The 21,029-nt window shown below is 49.4% G+C and overlaps 1 protein-coding gene across 7 annotated transcripts in view; it reads left to right on the plus strand.

Moving 5' to 3' along the window:
• BMP1 (bone morphogenetic protein 1) overlaps positions 1–21,029 on the plus strand; it is an 85,380-nt gene that overhangs the window by 18,572 nt on the left and 45,779 nt on the right. For all 7 annotated transcript variants that reach the window (XM_073325416.2, XM_073325412.2, XM_073325413.2 and 4 more), the window contains one exon: positions 15,294–15,407. In XM_073325416.2, coding sequence (XP_073181517.1) covers positions 15,294–15,407 — 114 coding nt within the window. The remainder of the gene's footprint in view (positions 1–15,293; positions 15,408–21,029) is intronic.

Genomic DNA, 21,029 nt, shown 5'->3' on the forward strand with positions numbered 1-21,029 from the left:
TAATTCATTCCAGGGGGGGAGTGTAGGTCAGTATTATCCCAGAATTGCTGATGGGGAATCTGAGGCACAGTGGGGTTAAAGACAAAATATTCAAAAGTAGCCACTACTTTGGGTGTATGTTAGGTGCCTAACCTGAGATATGTGGGTCTGATTTTCAGAGACTAAGCATATGCGACAGCGAACAAGATAACAGACTCTTTTTTGTGTTTGTGATTTCATTATGAATTAAGGAACAATGTGCAACTCATTGGATTCTGCATGGCCACTCCCAATTGTTTGGTTACTTTGTTTTCAGCTTGTAAAAATGAGCCCATCCAATGCTCTGAGTCCATTTCCAGCTATTCTTAAAAAAACCAAACCCTATCTGTCTATCATTTACGGTAGAACTGCAGAGTGACAAATACCCCGGGAATGGAGGTTGTTAGTAACTCTGAAATGTTCATAACTCTGAACAAAACGTTCTAGTTCTTTCAAAAGTTTACTACTGAACATTGGCTGAATACAGCTTTGAAACTTCACTATGCAGAAGAAAAATGTTGCTTTCCTTTTTTTTTTTTTAATAGTTTACGTTTCGCACAGTACTATTTGCTTTTTTTTGTTGTTGTTTTGGTTTTTTGTCTCTACTGCTGCCTGATTGCGTACTTCCGGTTCCAAATGGGGTGTGTGGTTCTCTGGTCAGTTCGTAACTGGTGTTTGTAACTCCGAGGTTCTGCTGTAGTTGAGTTAGGGTAGCGCCTGCAGGCCCCAGTCAGGGACCAGGGCTTCATCGTGCTTCGTACTGTACAGGTGAACAATAAAAAGGTCCTGCTCCAAATAGCTCACCCTCAGAGTTATCTCTCAGTTGGGTTTCTGTACGACCCATCACCATGATCTCTCTACCCCCAGATAGAAGGCCTGATTGTCAGAGGTACTGAGCCCCCACAATTCCAATTGAAGTCAATGGGAGGTCTGGATGTCAGGCCTATAGTATCAATCTCTGTCCTCTCTAGGTTATTGTATTACTGTCAGCAATTATTAGGTCTAATGTAAGGTCCACCTGGAACCCCTAGATTCCCACACCCGCCTCCCCTCCTACCCTAGCAATAGCCTGGGAGAGCAAGCCAGCCCAGAAGTCGATGCGCCATTTTGGCTTTGACAAGCGAGTAGAGGAATCAAATTGCAGAGTCCCTTCACTGGGGATGCCCGGCATCCTGTCCCCGAGGTGATCAGAGCATTAACTCCCGTGCTGCGAAGGGGGGCGCTCAGCTGCCATGGTGCAGCATGGGGAGAGGGGCTCTCAGTTAATCAGGATGAAAGCACCTTGTGCCGATCACTCCTTTGGAAGCAGGGCGTGCTTGCGAAGCAGCTAGAGAGCACATTGCTGCGCTGTTAGGAATTGCTAGAGGAACAGCTAGAGAGCACATTGCTTCAGCTTTGCAGCCCCCTTCTTTTTCACAATTTCTTTCCTTCTCCTCCTCCTCCTCCCCCACTCAGCTACTGTCGATGGGAACTAGGTTGAAGGGATAGTACAGGAAAAACCCATCAGCACCAAGCAACCGCCCTTGAACCTGCACCTGCGCAAGATTGCTGTGTTCTCTCCCTCCTCTGGCTCCAGCCCAGGCCTGATCTGCTGAGCTGTTATTTTGTCTACCCGTGTGTGTTCTGCCCACCATGCACTCGCTTGGGTCGAACCCGGTCTCACCCCGATAAGGCCCTGTTTCTGAAGAAGACAAAACAGCCACAGGCAGAGCCAAATGGAGATAAACCTGGACTGAGGTGCCCGGCTTCCTTGTGAATGAAGTGGAGCACTGACGTGAGAGCAGGGCTTGGTCCTCAGTCCCTTGACCAAAATATCCCCCTTCCCACTGGTTTGCATGGTGCTGTGTATCTGTCTGCTGCTCTCCTCCCCAGAGGTGGCTGCATTGCCACAGGCTGCATGTATAGCATTTGTGTGAAGCAATTTGGGACCTGTGAAAGCCAAAGGAAAATACCCCTGGTATTCCCAATGCAGATTGCATCCTGCGGTGGCGAGTACCTTTAGGGAGCACATTAATAATGGCTGTGACTGGGATGCTCCAGACACGTACCTGAGCCAGGATTGACTGCCCTACAGCTCCTAGCTTTCCTCATGCCCTTGCGGCTATTGCTAAGTGCTTTGGTGTCCGTGTCTCTCCCTGACCTTGCCTGAGGCCTCTGTGTCTGAGTTTTCCCCAGCAAGCCAGCTCCTACTCCCTGCTCAGTTCAGTGCGCAGACCCCTAAGGCTGCTTGCTCAGCAGTTTTCTGATGCCCAGTGACACCCAACCCCAGCTTCCCCAGGTACAGACAGGCCACTGCACAGCTCCGGGACGAAACCCCAGGTGGTGAGGCTGAGCTGTCTGTCCCTCTGCCCCAGTAACCCTCCCACTCCTCCCCTTCCCCGGCATCTCTCCCCTTTGCAGCGCTGGAATTTACAGTAACAGAAGTCAGTCGGAAAGTTAAGCAAGGGATTTTTCTAAGCTCTGTGTGGACTAGCACAGCTGGCAGCCCCGAGGGAAGCCGCACTAATACACATCCCCACCCTTACAGAAAATCTTTACTCCTTTCACAGAGGCTCATCCCCTCTCTGAAGGGTCTTTGCACCAACCTGTAGAACTGAGTAGAAAATTGCATCCCTGCTATAGAGGGCAATGGGATGGGTCAAAGCCTCGGCCTTTGTTACATTCCATGGACTAGATCCTTAGGTCATGGTCTCCTTGACCTCTGTGGAGCGACGCTTTTTATACCAGCTGAAGATCTCGCCCGATAGGTCATTGTAATAATAGAACCCTGTTGCTTTCATCTCTGTTAAATTCTACAGGACTTTTCCCCGTGGAAAAGGTACAAAGGACATAATGGGTTATGCCAAGCCCCAGCCTTCTGGCTTATTGCTCTGAGACCTTTAGAGTGAGGCCAGGGTTCAAATCACCGTCCACGTGTCGCTTGCTTTGTGGGAACAGGAGAGCCTTGTGGAGGCAGCGCGTGCAGCCACTGTGGGAGGACAGCTCGGCAGTTGAAGAGCGGTGATCTCTGCTCACCCAACCCAGGGCTTAGTGGTTATAGGGATCGTGACTGGGTGGTGACATCTCTGATGTGATGGAGGGCAGGGCCTAGGCTATGGTATTCGGAGGGTCACTAAGAGGATAAGAGAGAACAAAGCACAGCGTCTGAGGAGCAACTCCAGGGACTTCAATCAAATGCATGTCTGGGGCTGGGCAGGAGCCCGGGGTCTTTGGGTAACAGTGAATGTGACGCTGAGTTTGGCAGGAGCCCCAGTGGATCCTAGGTAACAGTGAATGCAGGGTTGGGCAGAGGCCCCTGGGAGTTTCTGGAGAACACAGTGTATGTCAGACCACAGTAAGGGGGAGGCACCAGCCCTGGGAACAACAGGGTTTGTTTTCTATCCCATCAGCTCACTACATATATCCCTAATTAGCCAGGACTCACTTTTACCGTTTCGCTGCATTATTTTTTAGACCTGGGGTTGGAAACACAGAACAGGAGCAAGAAAACATCAAAGCAGTGAGAAGGATTTGAGGGAGCCCATTGCAGGCGGGTGATACCAAAACCAGAACCCCTCTGTCCTGGGGTTTGAGTCTCTTAATCACGTACTTGACTGAAGCTCATTCCTAGAGACTCTGCGACGAGACTGCACAGGCCGAGAACGCCACGCTTTGGCGCTTGGAAAGAGCCTTCGAAGACGAGGCTGTAATTCCTGTGAAGAGAGCGGCCCGATTCAGCAAGGTGCTTTGAGTACGTGGGTTGCCATCAGTGGGACTATGGCTAAAAGCCAGACCTTGTCTGCACACAGAAACGGTAGCACTCTGCTGTCTGGGCAGAGCTGGTGCAACTCCTTAGTGCGGATGCAATTACACTGGTATAAAGGTGCGTGTATTGGTACAGCCATTGATTGCTGTATGGGAAGGGGAACAAGCTACCCTGGTAAAAAGCATAACAGTGTATCTATACTAGAGTTGTACCAGAATAGCTATACAGTGTAAAAAAAAAAAAAAAAAAGTCACTCCTCTCCGATGTCCGAAGAGATGTTTCTGCAGTTATTCTGCAGCTGGGCTTCCACTCCTCCTCCTCCTCCCACAGGCTGAGGAAATCCAAGGCTTCTTTCCTGGACCAGGCAGCAGCACCAGGTTTATCTGGAGCTTTACATGGAGCCATACCTGTGTGCTCGCCAAGGTGGGCTAGCAGAGAGAGGCATTTCAAAAACATGGTAGAGGTTTTAAAGGTGATGGGCAGCTTCTGGTCCCTGCAACTCCTGTGCAGCAGAATTGTGACCAGAGCTGTGGTCGTTGCAGGGATGGGGCCATTGTGGGACTGTTGCTGGAGGACTGTTGACAGCAGAACAGCGAATGCAGCATCTACTCAGTGATGGTACCTCTGGGATAGGGCTCTGAGATGACTTGGGTTGTCCATGGAGTTGGCTGACCATGACACACAGAAAGTCAGGGTTTTACCAACAGAATGCAAAACTGAGTGTGGACACATGCAGAGGTGTGTTGAAATGAGGCAAGTTTTACTGGTAAAACTTGGAGACCAGGCCTAATTGACGTTGTTATGCTGCTACAACATCTGTATGGAGACCAGGCAGCAGGCACACGGTTAAGCGCCATGCTGAATGGTGGCCGGAGCATTGGTCTCCAACCCAAGTTAGCGTGTTCACCTACTTTTTTATTTTGTCTTGTGTATTCTGTGCTCTTGATAAGTACCAGGCTGACTGTCGTGGCGAATGAGCACCTTTAGTTATTGATCAAGCGGATACAGCATGGGCAGCATCAGGGCCACCTTCCCTGCCATGCTGGCCTGCCAAGGGGCATCCATGAGAAGGGATTTCAGTCTGGATGATCCAGCTGGTCCTTGGTCTGTGAGCTGGGACTTCCCGAATATGTTGTTAACTGCTAACCTGCAGGGGTGTGTGTGTTTTTATGTAGGCAGCTGTTTGGGGAACTGGACTGAGACGTCCCACCCAGCACCTTTCACATGGTAATAGCCACGTTTTACACTTCTGCACAGGGCACTTTTTGGCCAAGGGGCTCAAAAGTGTCTGGTGACTTGGAGGTGCTCAGCTTGTGGCTGGCTGGCTTTAGGCCCCTTAGAAAGGTCTGATTTTCCTGCCATTTGAAAACCAGGCCCCTTTAGGATGCCTTCAAGCTGGACATCCAATATCTCACCTCCCTGGCCCTTTTCAAAGGAGGGTAAGTCTCTGTCCATTGGTCACTGAGGAGGATGGTGGTTGTAGTAGGAAGAGGGGCTGAGCCATAAGCCCTTGTATGAAGAAGTTTCGTACGAGGCAGGACCTGCTCACAGAATCTGGCAAGAACAGGGCTGATATTGCAGAAATACACATTCTTAAGAAGTGCTAGTCACAGAGTGCTCACGCAAACACATCCCAATATCAAGGATGGTACAAAAACATTCCCCAAGGATAACAGGAACACACTGACCCCTCCTAAAAGCTAAGGTCAGGATGACAGTACGTAATAATCAAACCAATATGTAGAAGGTGATGGATGATAACTAGCCACGTCAGGGGCAGTAACTAACTATGTCAGAAGGGCGGTACTAACGTGTTTGGATCAGGGTACAAGTTGTATCTCAGAGGGAGTATCTTTGCCCAACATAGGGGGCAGTGGAAAGTCCCACCACGGACTGAGCTGCGTCCGTTGTCACAGGCATCCATGTCTTAATATCCTTGTAGAGTCTACCAGGTGCTATTACTGTGCTTCGTGGACAATAAACCTGGCCGGGTGCCTTCATACCTTAACGGATCTTGTGGTCATTGGGCGGTTTGATCGAGGTCTGCTGTGCCAACTGTCTGTGCAGAGCTGGGACAGCACGCAGGGAGAATACACACATGCAGCCAAACATCTGACCACAGTGGTAACTTTCGGTGACTGCTGGTCTGAGCTGGGTGTGCCTTAGAGGTGAAAGGCCCCCACATATGATCACCATTCCCCTGAGACATCTACCCCACCTCCTTGCCAGACTAATATGTGTATTTGGGTGCATGGTGCTTAAAATTAAAGTGTTGCATCTTCCAAGGCTGCCGTTCACCTAACCGTCTGCCTACCACTGTCTTCCTGCAAAAATGTGAGAAACCTCTTCTGTTCATAGCCAGGCATCTCCTGCACTCCTGACTTCTATAAGCCGTCTCAGAGACTTCTAGCAGATTATGCTGTCTTGATCCCAGGGAGATCATTAGCAAATATAAGGCAGCCCAGCTGTTGTGGTTTATGGTGTATACTCAGCATATGGAGGAACTTTGTCACCATACAAAAAACCAACAAATCGACATGTCCATGTAAGATCAATTTGGAGAAATACGCAGGCCATTCCCAAACCTGTCCAGGAATGGTTCAACCCAGGAGTGTGTCAGCTTGTCTATCTTGAAATAGCTCCACTGGTTCACACGGGGTCACCTCAGTGTGTAAAACAACACGGTTCATTGTCAGTGGCTGAGCTTCTGAATTATATTGTAAACTCTTCCGGGTGGGGGCCCTGGGTCTGACCCACCTGTGCCTTGCATCTTGTGGTGTCATATACACGAGCGCAAACTGAGCGCAACATGCTGCCATTGTAATGGCTTGTGCTCGGATACTGTGGTGATAAAACCCTGAAATAGATTATTTATATAGCAGTAGCGTCTAGAGCAGGGTTGGTCAATAAGTGGGACCGTTGGCCAAATCCAGATCAGCAGATGCTTTTGAATGGACCCCAAAATCTTTTTATTTACTCATTATTAGTATTAGCATTACTGTTGTTTTTTATTATTTTCTCCGGATTCTGGACCTTGACTATACCTTGACCAAGAAATTTGGACCGAGACAAAAATAATTGACTCCCCCTGGTCTAGAGGCCACAACCAAGATCAGGGCACCATTGTGCTAGCTGCTGTACAAACACCTGGTGAGAGACAGCCCCATCCAGAAGAGTTTATAGTCTAAATACGCAAGACAGATAATGGGTGAAAGGTGAGCGGAGTTGCCCAAGGTCATGCAGCAAGTCAGAAGCAGAACCAGGGATAGACCTCTGGTCTCCTAATTCACCAGCCATGAGGGCTAGAAACTTTTTTTTAAACAATGGAAGCTGCCATTCTCAGGTATTCACATGACTCCAGGAGCTGGGACTCAAAGAAAAACACCAAATGTCACAAGGCTCATGAGAAAATGGCGAGTTTGGCCCCATCAGCCACATACTGGGACATGGGAAGCCCGTTCCCTGTTTGTTCAGACACCAGTCGCTACTAGAATCCCTGCAGAGACTTGCAACCTGTGCGCTAAACCAGTTTCCTCCATCTGACAGCAGGATGAGGGGAGGAGCTGGCCTGGAGATCAGTTTTCTCTTCCCTTCACAGCTCTTGCTTGTGACCCCACAGTCTGTACTGCCATGTCCTGCCATCTGCTTGAGCTTTGGGGTCTAGTGCTGGTTGAAGGCTGTTAAAATTCTCCGCTTCCCCCTTGCATTGCAGAGAGGGTAATTTACAGGGAGCGCTCTGCTTGCTAATCTGCTATCACTCATGAACTGCAAACATCAGACAGCAACAGCCATTATGCTAATTGGGGATAAACAAGTCACAAGAACATTGTATCAATTACAGCCAATGCTGTCAGAGAAATTAAAAGTGTCTTGGGAATCTTTGCAAATGGGTTGAACGCTCCTTCACTCCATTGTCTGTGATGTGGCAGCGGAAACTCCAGTGGATCATTTTATGGCATTCATTGAAATCTTTTGCTTGAAAAAAGATTTTTGATGAAAACTGCCTTTTTTTAGAATAGAAAAAAGGTTTGTTCTTGTGACACTTTCTGGGTTTTTTCTCAATGAAAAAATTATATATATTGGACGTTGAAAATGATTAAAAACTGAAAAACAGTCATGAAATTTTTTTTAAAAAATGTTTTATTTTGTTCTGAAATTTTTCTTGGAAAATCCTTGCCATTATCTGACCAGCTCTGTTAGTTTCTAATACCCCTTTAGCCCGGTGTGACAGTACCCCTCTACCCATCTCAAAGCACTTTTCAAACAATAATTAATTCAATCCCACAACCCTCTGCAGGATAGATGAGTATCATCATAACCCACTTTGCAGATGAAGGAAAGAGATGGCACAGGGAAGTAAGCGAGTTGGGATGTTGATCCTGCGCCCGTTGCGACAATGGTAAAACTCTCATTGGCTTTAACAGAAGCAGGCTTTGGCCCTAGCCCAAGGGCACTCAGAAAGTCAATGGCAACCTGGGAATAGAACCCAGGGGTCCTGACACCCAGTAGCCTCCTGTACCTCAGTAAACACCACTTGCTCTCAGCCAAAGGAACCCAGGTGTCCTGATTCCCACTTAGCTGCTCTAGGCACAAGACCACAGTCCCCTCTCAGAGTCAGGGATAGAACCCAGGAATCCTGATTCCTAGTCCCCTGGTCTAAATACTTCTGCCTCTTTGGGTCTATCCCAGTATCTGTCCAACTCTGCTAGTGGTGCCAATGACTACAGACTTTTTAACCCCCACGTCACTTAGGCTTGCGCTGAACAGAGTTAGACAACATGCCAGTAAAAACACTGAGGGCTGGAGCTGATCTGGTGATAATGGCGGGAAAAGAGCTAGCCTACATAGAGCCAGAGTCCTTCTCTCCAGCATTCCCTGACACGTTCCCTGACCTACAGTGATCCTCCCGTGCAAGTCACCCATGATGCACTGCAGTCGTGTTGGTACATGTGTAGCTGAGCTCTTTGAAAGCGCTGCTGGCAGGAGCTCACAAGTGATACTTTGCTGCCTTGGTTTTGCCAAATATTTAAAAAATATACAAATAATTATTGGTTTCCCATTTCCTGCTGGAGGCTTTAGGAGCTTGGTCAAGAGGGCAGATCTTAGACTGTCTATTCCTCTGATGGGCATTGTTGCCACCTTGTTGCAGTGGCCAATATGTTCTGTTTTTGTTTTGTTTTGTTGCTGCCGCGTGGGGGGGAAGATGGAACTTTTCCAAATCCTAAGTGTGCATTTTGTCTGTGTTGATTCCCTTCGCCAGCGATCCCTTTGCTGCAGAAAATTGTGTTCTCCACCCACGTGGCTATTAAAATACATTGCCTCTTAAAAACACATAAAGCCACCTTCATTTAGAGATACACCCAGCTTCAATGAGCCAGATCCTTACCTGCAATAAATCAGCATTGCTCGGTTGAAAGCATCAGCCACTTTTCAGAGGAGATGCATGTATTTGTCAGTTATTGAAGATAATGGAATGAGGCTGAGAATCTGGCTCTAAAGACTTGCAGTTTCATTACCCAGGTCTTGCACGTACCATAAGTCTCCCCACATGGCTTCTATACATCCTCTTAATTTATATCTCTTGGCTGCATTCATAGCCTTGCAGCTCCTTCAGCGAGTTTACTTTCCCTTGGCTTTCTGTACTGTTCTTTCGCAGAAAAGGACCTGGGGATTACAGTGGACGAGAAGCTGGATATGAGTCAACAGTGTGCCCTTGTAGCTGGGAAGGCTACTGGCATGTTGGGCTGCATTAGTAGGAGCATTGCCAGCAGATCGGGGGAAGTGATTATTCCCCTCTATTGGGCACTGGTGAGGCCACACCTGGAGTACTGCATCCAGTTTTGGTCCCCCCACTACAGAAGGGATGTGGACAAATTGGAGAGAGTCCAGTGGAGGGCAACAAAAATGATTCAGGGGCTGGGGCACATGATTTACGAGGAGAGGCTGAGGGAACTGGGATTATTTAGTCTGCAGAAGAGAAGAGTGAGGGGGGATTTGATAGCAGCCTCCGACTACCTGAAGGGGGGTTCCAAAGAGAATGGAGCTCGGCTGTTCTCAGTGGTGGCAGATGACAGAACAGGAAGCAATGGTCTCAAGTTGCAGTGCGGGAGGTCTAGGTTGGATATTGGGAAACGCTATTACACTAGGAGGGTGGTGAAGCACTGGAATGGGTTACCTAAGGAAGTGGTGGAATCTCCTTCCTTAGAGGTTTTTAAGGCCCAGTTTGACAAAACCTTGGCTGGGATGATTTTGTTGGGGTTGGCCCTGCTTTTAGCAGGGGATTGGACTAGATGACCTCCTGAGGTCTCTTCCAACCCTAATATACTATGATTCTTGGCACTACCTAAGTGAGGGTATTTGTATTTGAGAGTCAGAACTTCTGCAATCCCTCATCTTCCCCTTGCAGGTTTTGACATGTTCCCTAAAAGCTGTATTCTTTTTTATTATCTTGTAATTATTATTATTATTATTTTTGCACTACTCCATTGCCTCCTTGCCCACATAAATGGATAGTCAATCCAAATATTGTACAGTTCGTAGCCGGGTTCCTTCTTCTAGCTGCATGAGGCAGTGTGACACAGTGGGTAGAGTGCCAGACTGGGAGCCCAGACACTTGAGTTCTTCACCCCAGGCCTGCTCTGTGACTCTGGCAAGTCACCCTTTGTGTGTCTCGTTCTGCTCTGCTGTAAACTAGGGAGAAAACCCACCCTTCTGGGGGAACTGTGTTGAGATACTGGAGACTTCACAGCACCGGCGCTGCGGTAAGATCTCTCGTGTAGCCGCTCTATGCCGATGGGAGAGAGCTCTCCTGTTGACATAATTCAACCGCCCCAGTGAGCGGCGGTAGCAGCTCTCCCACCGACATAGCGCTGTCCACACGGCCACTTCTGACATTGAAACGTATGTTGCTCGTGGCATGCGTGTGTGTGTGTGTTTCACACCCCTGAGCAGCATAAGTTTTGCTGACATAAGTGGTAGTGGAAACGTGGTCGTGTAGAACATCATTGTTCTGTGTCTGGTCAAAGCTGTGATCACTAGAGACAGGCCTGAACCATGAGGTCCAGAGCCAAAGGTCTCCAAGTTTTGTTCAGAGCGGGGGGCTTGGTTCAGCCATTGTAAAAGGGGGGCAGGTACCACATTCATTTCTGGGTCAGGATCTGATTCTAGCTCAATATTCAGAAGGCTTTTAGTTTTCTCCAGTTACTCTAATTGTCCTGTCTCATTTTCATAATTAAAGACATAATTAAAGATGTTCAATTGCATCAAAGCAGGGACTGGGCATCACCTTTCCTTACGTGTTAACTGATCCTGTCACCTTCCTTTTCATTATTATTACTCTCTCCTCCATCTTTTCCTTGGTGCCAGAAAATGTTGGTGAGCTAGAAATGCAGAAGGAGGTGGCTTATTTCATGAAGTCCTATGATTCTGTCCTCCTCATTCCACTGTGCTGGCTGCTTTCCCTTTCAATGATTCTAACATGGACTGTGGCTGCCCATTGATTGCATTGTAGAAGGAAGGGCAAGACATTGCCTCATGCAGTCTGCAGCTCCCCGTTCATGGACCTGGCCCGTGGTGCTAGGCACTGTGCAAACATAGAACAGAGGGATGGATGGTCCCTGCCCCAAAGAGCCTGCAATCTACATACGTCTTTCGCCACTGGGCTCTTATAGGAACAGGATAAATGACCTAATCCCCCTCTCCAGACCTGCACAGGGTGTTTCAGTGAAAGTCTGGCCACCAAGGCAGACAGTTGAGCCAAATTCCTGTAACTGAGCTGAATCGCCATCCCAGGGCTGGCTGGTTGAGTGTTGATGGTGTATCTCTAAGATGCAGCCGCCTAGGGTTTGCATGTGGATTCCATCTACACAGCAAAGAGGAGAGCTTAGATGTCTTTTCCAGGGGAAGGAAATGGAGGGAGGAGGAAAAAGCCGTCTTCCAAGCCAATTGTTAAGTCTGGGGTATTCTTTCTCAGCCTCCTTTGGCCAGAAACCATCCTGTTTCTTTTTAGCACTGTTTTTTTCCCTCTGTGGCAATGCAAGTTATGTCCTTTAAAGATTAGGTTGCTCCCATGGTCCCCCTGTATGCAGCATACAGCACAGGCTTTGTTTACCCTGGTGATTCCAGCAATCAGTAGCCAGTCACTCACTAGCGCAGAAGTGCAGACCCAGGGTATGTATTATCCAGTCAAATGGCTGTGGGCACTGTTCCCTCTAAGCTGCACACATGCCCGCGCGCCTGACAAAACACCGCGTGCACAAAAATTTGCACAGAAGCACAACAATTTGCACAGAAGACATTTTTTGCACATACGGCCTTTCAAAAATTAGAGGGAACATTGGTGGTGGGGCAAGTCTGCTTGATGGAATAGGAAGGAAGCCAGAGCTGGCCAAGGGGAGCGAGAGGAGCAGAGAGAAGGACCAGGTGTGTGATAACAGTGGAAACGAATCCATGAAGGGTTTTAAACACAAGAAGGATAATTCTGAACTGGCTCCTGGTCTATTTAAATTGTAGGCTGCTCTGGGCAAGGACTTCCTGGTACTGTGTTTGACCATGCCCAGCACAATGGGGCCCCATTCTTGGTTGGTCCCTAGGCGCTACTGTAATAAACATGATTAATAGTAATAATGGGATTTCAGAAGCTGGATACTGGGATTCCCTCATCTCCTTTCTCCTACCACATGCACTAGGTGTCCCCATTCTGTGCATCCCAAAATCTGCTGTCACGTTCTGGGACTGTTCCATCACATAGCTATGGCTTCCAATCTAGGTGTGTTTTACACAGAGGATTGACTGGCATTATCTGCTTGCATGGCGCAGTGTGGTTCTTAACTACGCAGAGCTCTACTGTGATACTTGGAGAGCTTGTTGCTGTAGAATTGCCCTTGTAACCAGGAGGATGGCTACTCCGTCTTCTCTGAGGGTCAAATTCCACACATACACCGTGTACTGGGCCAGGACTAGGTCTATGTACGAGGCCCAATCTGAGGGCTTAAGTAGGACTAAAGTGGTGCCTAGCCTTGTGGGTACTCTGCTCAGGGGTGAATTTCATTGGACACATGGGGAGAAATCTTCTGGGCCTTCCTTACCCAGGTGACGCTCCCAGTGGTTGTAGTGAGATTTGCCTGAATGAGGGCCGCGCCGCAAGCTCAGGGGTTGGCTTGCAGCCCTCCTGATGGCCCCGAACCAAACCACTGGATCAGATCCCAGATCTGAACAATGCACTTGGGCCACTAATCTTTATACCAGGACAGCCCCAAACTTAGCTCCAAACTTAAAATGTGAGTAAAATCTGAATCCAGACTTTGCAGCTTGAGCCCCATCTACCCTTTGAATGTTGGACCCCCTCCCCCAGGCTGGCAAATCAGGCACAGGGCCCCCATCCCATCCTCTGAGGGCCTCCGTTGTGACTCTGGGTCTGCTGTCTGCAGCGGCCATCGTGCGAAGGAGCTGAATCCAGGCTCGCTGTGGGGAAGGAGGGAGGCAGAGGCCGTGTTTGCACCAGTGATCTCTCGGTTGTACCATATGGTTTATATTCTCTTTGGCAGAGGAAGCTGAGGTTATTTGAGTATCCCTTGGCCGTAGACTAGCGTGTGTGTGGAGACACAAAGAAAAAGGAGGGTGCAAAGAGGGAACTTGCAGAAGAAGCTCTAGGTTAAAACAATGTGTGTAATAATAATTTATTAAAAAATGTCCCGAGGCCTGTTGTATCCAAACCAGATGTCTGAGCGTCACTGCTGCCAGCAAAGCTGGTGAACCGGCACAATGGTGGGGCACAGAGCACCAGTGGGTGCTCCAGCTTCATCAGTCTTCTTTGTTGCTGCTTTCCCTGCACGCACTGTGTTTTTATTTTTAAAAAGGGAGTGGGAGGGAAGGAAGGAGAGGGAAAAGCCAGCTGCATTCTTTCGGAGGTGCATTTGAGGTGGAGATTAACTCCTCACCTTTCCTGTCCTGGGATTCAGGGGAGGCTGGGCAAGAGGAGAAACGGAGAGAGAATCTGCCTTAGTTATCCCTGGATTGGAGCCGCACTTTGCCCCAGTAGTGTGTTTTCTGAGGTCAGTTATCTGGGATTGTGACATGGGCTGAGGTGCCTGTGCACAAGAAAATCCATGGGCAGGTCCCGGGGCACCAAATACTGTCCCCCCACCCGCCCTCATTCGTTTACAATGATTATCAGTGTCCCTTGTGAGCTGGCAAATGTGCCCCGACCCAAACCTGCAGGGCACTCTGCAGCTGCTGTGCGGCAAAGGAAATACGGTTGATCTGAGCTCGGTTTACTGGCGGCAATGAGAACCCAACAGACTAGAGCGTGTGCACTGGGCTCCTAACTCACCGAGCTACGGAGTGGAATTCTCTGCCCTGTGATTTATCGCAGTGTTCCTGTCTGGCCCTGGAATCTCTGTATCCATGAGGCACCCTCTGAGCTGCACGTCCAGGGGCCTGATCCTGCATTGTCCACTTTGTGCAGTCATCTGCACCAGTGCCAAGTGACTGTAAGATGCCAGTTCCGAAGGGTAGCATTTGACACCCTGTTGTGCTGGTGTAAATATGGCTGCACAGGGCAATAGAGAATCGGGTCTCCAGTCTTTTGCCCTGCCTCCTTGCTCTTTTCAGAAGGTCCGGTGGAATGTTCTGAAATAATAATCCTGGGGAATAAATATACACTGGCAGTATCGCTAATGCCAAGCCTTTATAAAGCATGAGTTGTGTCCCAAAAATCATGGGACTGGCTTACAAATCATGAGATATGGGGTGGAGGGGGGAGGAAACCCAGCAACTGTTGGGTTCTTTTTCTTTATCTCCTCATTTCTGGGCCTTTAGAGTGCCTTTGGGCCCTGGTTCCAAGCTTTTCTCGGCAACCATAAGTGCTAGAAACTTCCTCCTTTTTTTTTTTTTTTTAATGAAAGTGGAGATTCTCACCTAACCATGTTCGTCTGTGGTCAGAAAGTGCCTTGAGAAACACACCAAACATCGTGAGACTCCGTGACAGAATCACAAGAGCTGGCAGCGCTGGAGTCTTATGATACCTACAAGTTGTCACCAGTTGTCCATTACTCTCCTGCCCCTTCTGCTTGGGCTATGATTATGGTACCATACGGGACCCTGGAACCAAGACCCCAAAGTCCCGTTTCTAGAACATTGATTGCTCTGGCAGCTAGGTGCTGGTCTTGGCCTTCCTGGTGACAGAGGGCCAGAACAAACCCTGTGCATCACTGAAACCCTGAAAGTCCCCGTTTTTTACCTTCAGTGGGACATAAGTGCTGCAAAACGCCACGTACTGGGAAATTTCACCCGTAAGCTTTGCAATGGCAGCTGAGCTCTTGAAAATCTGGCCCAGCAGTGGCTGCAGGACATTTGAAAACCCAGCCCTGAGTATCTGATCTTTTTCTTGACTCTTCCCAAGCTGTCAGCTTGAATAATATCCCATGACTGCAAACTCCAGGGTTCCCCTTATAAAACGCCTACCCTGGGAGGGCAGCAAAATTAAAACCTGACGATTTCTGTCCCATAACCGGCCTGTCCCCTTTTCCAGCTGCCTTTCTGGGAGACATCGCATTGGACGAGGAGGATCTCAGGTTATTCCAAGTGGACCGACTCGTGGACCTCAAACGCCGCACCATCGAGAAAACAGCCACCAACACCTCAGGTACAGTAGCACCTTAAGAGCGGTAGGAACTGCTCAGCTGCCAGAGCTCTTTACTCTGGTCCCTTCCAGGTGCTTCCTTTAGATGCCTCCGCACACGGGGGGGTCGGAGAAGAGTGGGGTTGCCAAAGTCTTTCATAGTTACCGTTATTTGGTAAGATTACTAAGTGCCTCCCAGCCCCAAAGCAGAGGGATGTTTCTGCCCCATCTGCTGAGCCGCTGATGCTGGGGTGGTCCCCGAGGTCACATTTCTAAATGATTTCCGGGAGGTAGTACCGCATGTCGTGCTGCATAATGAAATGGAGGGAGAGTCCCCAAAGCAGAAGGGATCAGCTGGCAGGGGATGGCTTGAGCCAGGGCCCCTTGAGAAGAGGGGATCATGGACTGGAATTTTCAAAGGGTCCTGATGGGAAAGTCAATGGGAGTTGGGAGCCCTGCTCCCTGAAAGCCCCTTTGAAAACGCCATCCTGTATCGTTAGCCCGGTATTCGTTACTGGGGAATGCCTGGCTGCAGGATGCTGTTAGAAGGGAGAGCTTGACTCAATCGTAGGGCACGGGCCTGAGAGTTAGGAGGCCCCAAGTTCCCGGCTCTGCCACTGCTATAGTGTGTGACGTTGGGTGAGTCATGTCACCTGTGTGACTCAGTCTGGGAATGGGTATCGCGACACTGGCCCGTCTTCACGCAGTGCTTTGAGCTTGTGTGATGGGAAGCACAGAGGCTTATTATTCATGTCCTGGTTGTCTCTGGCAAGGCCTGTGTTGTAGTTCTCTTAAAAGGAGCTAGATATAGAAGGTACCTAAGAGGTTTAATTCCCTTCCCTCCCCCGACATCCATTTTATGATATCAAGCATCTGGATTATTTGTAGTATCCATAGCTCCAAGGAGCCCAGGCCCTGGACCAAGACCCATTGTGCTGGGTGATGTACGAACGCAGAACAAAGGGATAATCCCTGCCCCCAAAAAGCTCACTGGTTTAGCGCTGAGAGCCACAGGTAGGAAGGACACTTCCCTGTCTCCGGGATTCTCTTTCTGCGTCACTTACAAATCACAGACCCTCCTGTTCTAGCTCTGTTCACCACAGGCCCTTAACTAGTGACTTGAGCACAGGAGCCATTTGGTGCAACCCTAACAGCAGGGCTCCCCAGCCCTGTTCTCCTGCCTTTCTTTCATCCTCCCCGCCTCGCACCAAAGATAAACAGAATGGCCTGGCCAGCGCTGAAGGATTGCATGGACCCTACCGCCCGTCCTGCTGAGAGGTAGGGGTCATCAGCCCCGCAGGCTGCCCCACTGTTAACTCAGCTGCTAGTACTGAGTCAGACTGAAAAAGGGGCAGCCGCCTCTGGCATGGCTCCACTAACAATATTTGCAGGCTGCGCGTCTGTTTGGGATAAGACAAAGGTACCCCAGCTCAGGGCCAGTTCCCACAGGCACCTCAGGGAAGCTGTTTAACCATTCACGTTCCCCCCGGAGTTCCTGGGGATCTGTCCTCCAGTCTTGCTGTCTCCCTGCTAGGGGGATCTATGAGGCTGTGGGGAGACTCTCCCCAAAGAGACGAGCAGACGCCCCGTTGCTTGGAACAGTACTAGCTGGGCTAGGCAAAGTGCTGGGAAATAGGGTGGAGGGGACAGGCCTGCCATGGGCCCCGGAGGCAATGGACCAGTCGGGAGCTAACGGGTTTTCTCCATCTGCAGTTTCTCCTACCTCGTGCACCATCGTGGCTCACACAAAGTGGGCCCCATGGTCCGTTCTGGCTGAGATTCTGGAAAGTGATTAACCCTTGGGGATACCTCTGTTCTCAGGTGCCCGGCCCAAAACCATCCAAAGGGGCCTGACTTTCAGACAGTGCTGAGCACCCGCCCTCTGGTGACATGACCCCTTTAAGACATCTTGAATTGGGCATCGAAAATCACTCTGGAAAATCTCTTCCTATGAACCAGTCAGGGGTCCCAGGGCAGAGCTATGGACACAGCATAATCCCAGTGCCTAAGCCCTTCCCACAGACCTGGGGACAGATCTGTGGCAACTCACAGAATCATAGAATATCAGGGTTGGAAGGGACCTCAGGAGCTCATCTAGTCCAACCCCCTGCTCAAAGCAGAACCAATCCCCAATTAAATCATCCCAGCCAGGGCTTTGTCAAGCCTGACCTTAAAAACTTCTAAGGAAGGAGATTCCACCACCTCCGTAGGTAACGCATTCCAGTGTTTCACCACCCTCCTAGTGAAAAAGTTTTTCCTAATATCCAACCTAAACCTCCCCCACGGCAACTTGAGACCATTACTCCTTGTCCTGTCATCCGCTACCACTGAGAATAGTCTAGATCCATCCTCTTTGGAACCACCTTTCAGGTAGTTGAAAGCAGCTATCAAATCCCCCCTCATTCTTCTCTTCTGTAGACTAAACAATCCCAGTTCGCTCAGCCTCTCCTCATAACTCATGTGTTCCAGTCCCCTAATCATTTTTGTTGCCCTCCGCTGGACTCTCTCCAATTTTTCCACATCCTTCTTGTAGTGCGGGGCCCAAAACTGGACACAGTACTCCAGATGAGGCCTCACCAATGTCAAATAGAGGGGAACGATCACGTCCCTCGATCTGCTGGCAATGCCCCTACTTATACATCCCAAAATGCCCTTGGCCTTCTTGGCAACAAGGGCCCACTGTTGACTCATATCCAGCTTCTCATCCACTGTAACCCCTAGGTCCTTTTCTGCAGAACTGCTGCCGAGCCATTTGGTCCCTAGTCTGTAGCGGTGCATTGGGTTCTTCTGGACTAAGTGCAGGACTCTGCACTTGGTCCTTGTTGAACCTCATCAGATTTCTTTTGGCCCAATCCTCTAATTTGTCTAGGTCCCTCTGTATCCTATCCTTACCCTCCAGCGTATCTACCTCTCCTCCCAGTTTAGTGTCATCTGCAAACTTGCTGAGGGTGCAATCCACACCATCCTCCAGATCATTTATGAAGATATTGAACAAAAGCGGCCCCAGGACCGACCCTTGGGGCACTCCTCTTGATACTGGCTGCCAACTAGACATGGAGCCATTGATCACTACCCGTTGAGCCCGACAATCTAGCCAACTTTCTACCCACCTTATAGTGCATTCATCCAGCCCATACTTCTTTAACTTGCTGACAAGAATACTGTGGGAGACAGTGTTAAAAGCTTTGCTAAAGTCAAGGAACAACACGTCCACTGCTTTCCCTTCATCCACAGAACCAGTTATCTCGTCATAGAAGGCAATTAGATTAGTCAGGCATGACTTGCCCTTGGTGAATCTGTGTGATTGTTCCTGATCACTTTCCTCTCCTCTAAGTGCTTCAGAATTGATTCCTTGAGGACCTGCTCCATGATTTTTCCAGGGACTGAGGTGAGACTGACTGGCCTGTAGTTCCCAGGATCCTCCTTCTTCCCTTTTTTAAAGATGGGCACTACATTAGCCTTTTTCCAGTCGTCTGGGACTTCCCCGGATCGCCATGAGTTTTCAAAAATAATGGACAATGACTCTGCAATCACATCCGCCAACTCCTTCAGCACTCTCGGATGCAACACATCCGGCCCCATGGACTTGTGCACGTCCAGCTTTTCTAAATAGTCCCAAACCACTTCTTTCTCCACAGAGGGCTGGTCACCTCCTCCCCATGCTGTGCTGCCCAGTGCAGCAGTCTGGGAGCTGACCTTGTTCGTGAAGACAGAGGCAAAAAAAGCATTGAGTACATTAGCTTTTTCCACATCCTCCGTCACTAGGTTGCCTCCCTCATTCAGTAAGGGGCCCACACTTTCCTTGGCTTTCTTCTTGTTGCCAACATACCTGAAGAAACCCTTCTTGTTACTCTTAACATCTCTGGCTAGCTGCAACTCCAGGTGCGATTTGGCCCTCCTGATATCATTCCTACATGCCCGAGCAATATTTTTATACTCATCCGTGGTCATTTGTCCAATCTTCCACTTCTTGTAAGCTTCTTTTTTGTGTTTAAGATCAGCAAGGATTTCACTGTTAAGCCAAGCTGGTCGCCTGCCATATTTACTATTCTTTCTACACATCGGGATGGTTTGTCCCTATAACGTCAATAAGGATTCTTTAAAATAAAGCCAGCTCTCCTGGACTCTTTTCCCCTTCATGTTGTTCTCCCAGGGGATCCTGCCCATCAGTTCCCTGAGGGAGTCAAAGTCTGCTTTTCTGAAGTCCAGGGTCCTATTCTGCTGCTTTCCTTTCCTCCTTGTGTCAGGATCCTGAACTCGACCATCTCATGGTCACTGCCTCCCAGGTTCCCATCCACTTTTGCTTCCCCTACTAATTCATCCCGGTTTGTGAGCAGCAGGTCAAGAAGAGCTCTGCCCCTAGTTGGTTCCTCCAGCACTTGCAGCAGGAAATTGTCCCCTACACTTTCCAAAAACTTCCTGGATTGTCTGTGCACCGCTGTATTGCTCTCCCAGCAGATATCAGGGTGATTGAGGTTGCCCATGAGAACCAGGGAGTGCGATCTAGTAGCTTTTGCGAGTTGCCGGAAGAAAGCCTCGTCCATCTCATCCCCCTGGTCCGGTGGTCTATAGCAGACTCCCACCACGACATCACCCTTGTTGCTCACACTTCTAAACTTAATCCAGAGACACTCAGGTTTTTCTGCAGTTTCATACCGGAGCTCTGAGCAGTCATACTGCTCTTACATATAGTGCAACTCCCCCACCTTTCCTGCCCTGCCTGTCCTTCCTGAACAGTTTATAACCATCCATGACAGTACTCCAGTCATGTGAGTTATCCCACCAAGTCTCTGTTATTCCAATCACGTCATAATTCCTTGACTTTGCCAGGACTTCCAGTTCTCCCTGCTTGTTTCCCAGGCTTTGTGCATTTGTGTATAGGCACTTGAGATAACCCGCTGATTGCCCCTCTTTCTCAGTATGAGGCAGGAGCCCTCCCCACTCACACGCTTCTGCTCATGCTTCCTCCCGGTATCCCACTTCCCCACTTACCTCAGGGCTTTGGTCTCCTTCCCTCGGTGAACCTAGTTTAAAGCCCTCCTCACTAGGTTAGCCAGCCTGCTCGCGAAGATGCTCTTCCCTCTCTTCGTTAGGTGGAGCCCGTCTCTGCCTAGCACTCCTCCTTCTTGGAACACCATCCCATGGTCAAAGAATCCAAAGCCTTCTCTCCGACACCACCTGCGTAGCCATTCGTTGACTTCCACAATTCGACGGTCTCTACCCAGGCCTTTTCCTTCCACGGGGAGGATGGACAAGAACACCACTTCCGCCTCAAACTCCTTTATCCTTCTTCCCAGAGCCACGTAGCCCTCAGTGATCTGCTCAGGGTCATTATTCGCAGTATCATTGGTGCCCACGTGGAGAAGCAGGAAGGGGTAGCGATCCGAGGGCTTGATGAGTCTCGGCAGTCTCTCCATCACATCGCGAATCTTAGCTCCTGGCAAGCAGCAGACTTCTCGGTTTTCCCGGTCGGGGTGGCAGATAGATGACTCAGTCCCCCTGAGGAGAGAGTCCACCACCACCACCACCCACCTCCTTCTCTTGGGAGCGGTGGTCGTGGAACCCCCAACCCTAGGACAGTGCATCTTGCTCTCATTTGACTCCTGTCCTGGATACTGTCCGTTGCAAAATCAGCAAGCCCCATGC

Source organism: Lepidochelys kempii, chromosome 26, assembly GCF_965140285.1.
Source record: "Lepidochelys kempii isolate rLepKem1 chromosome 26, rLepKem1.hap1, whole genome shotgun sequence".
Classification (NCBI taxonomy): domain Eukaryota; kingdom Metazoa; phylum Chordata; order Testudines; family Cheloniidae; genus Lepidochelys; species Lepidochelys kempii.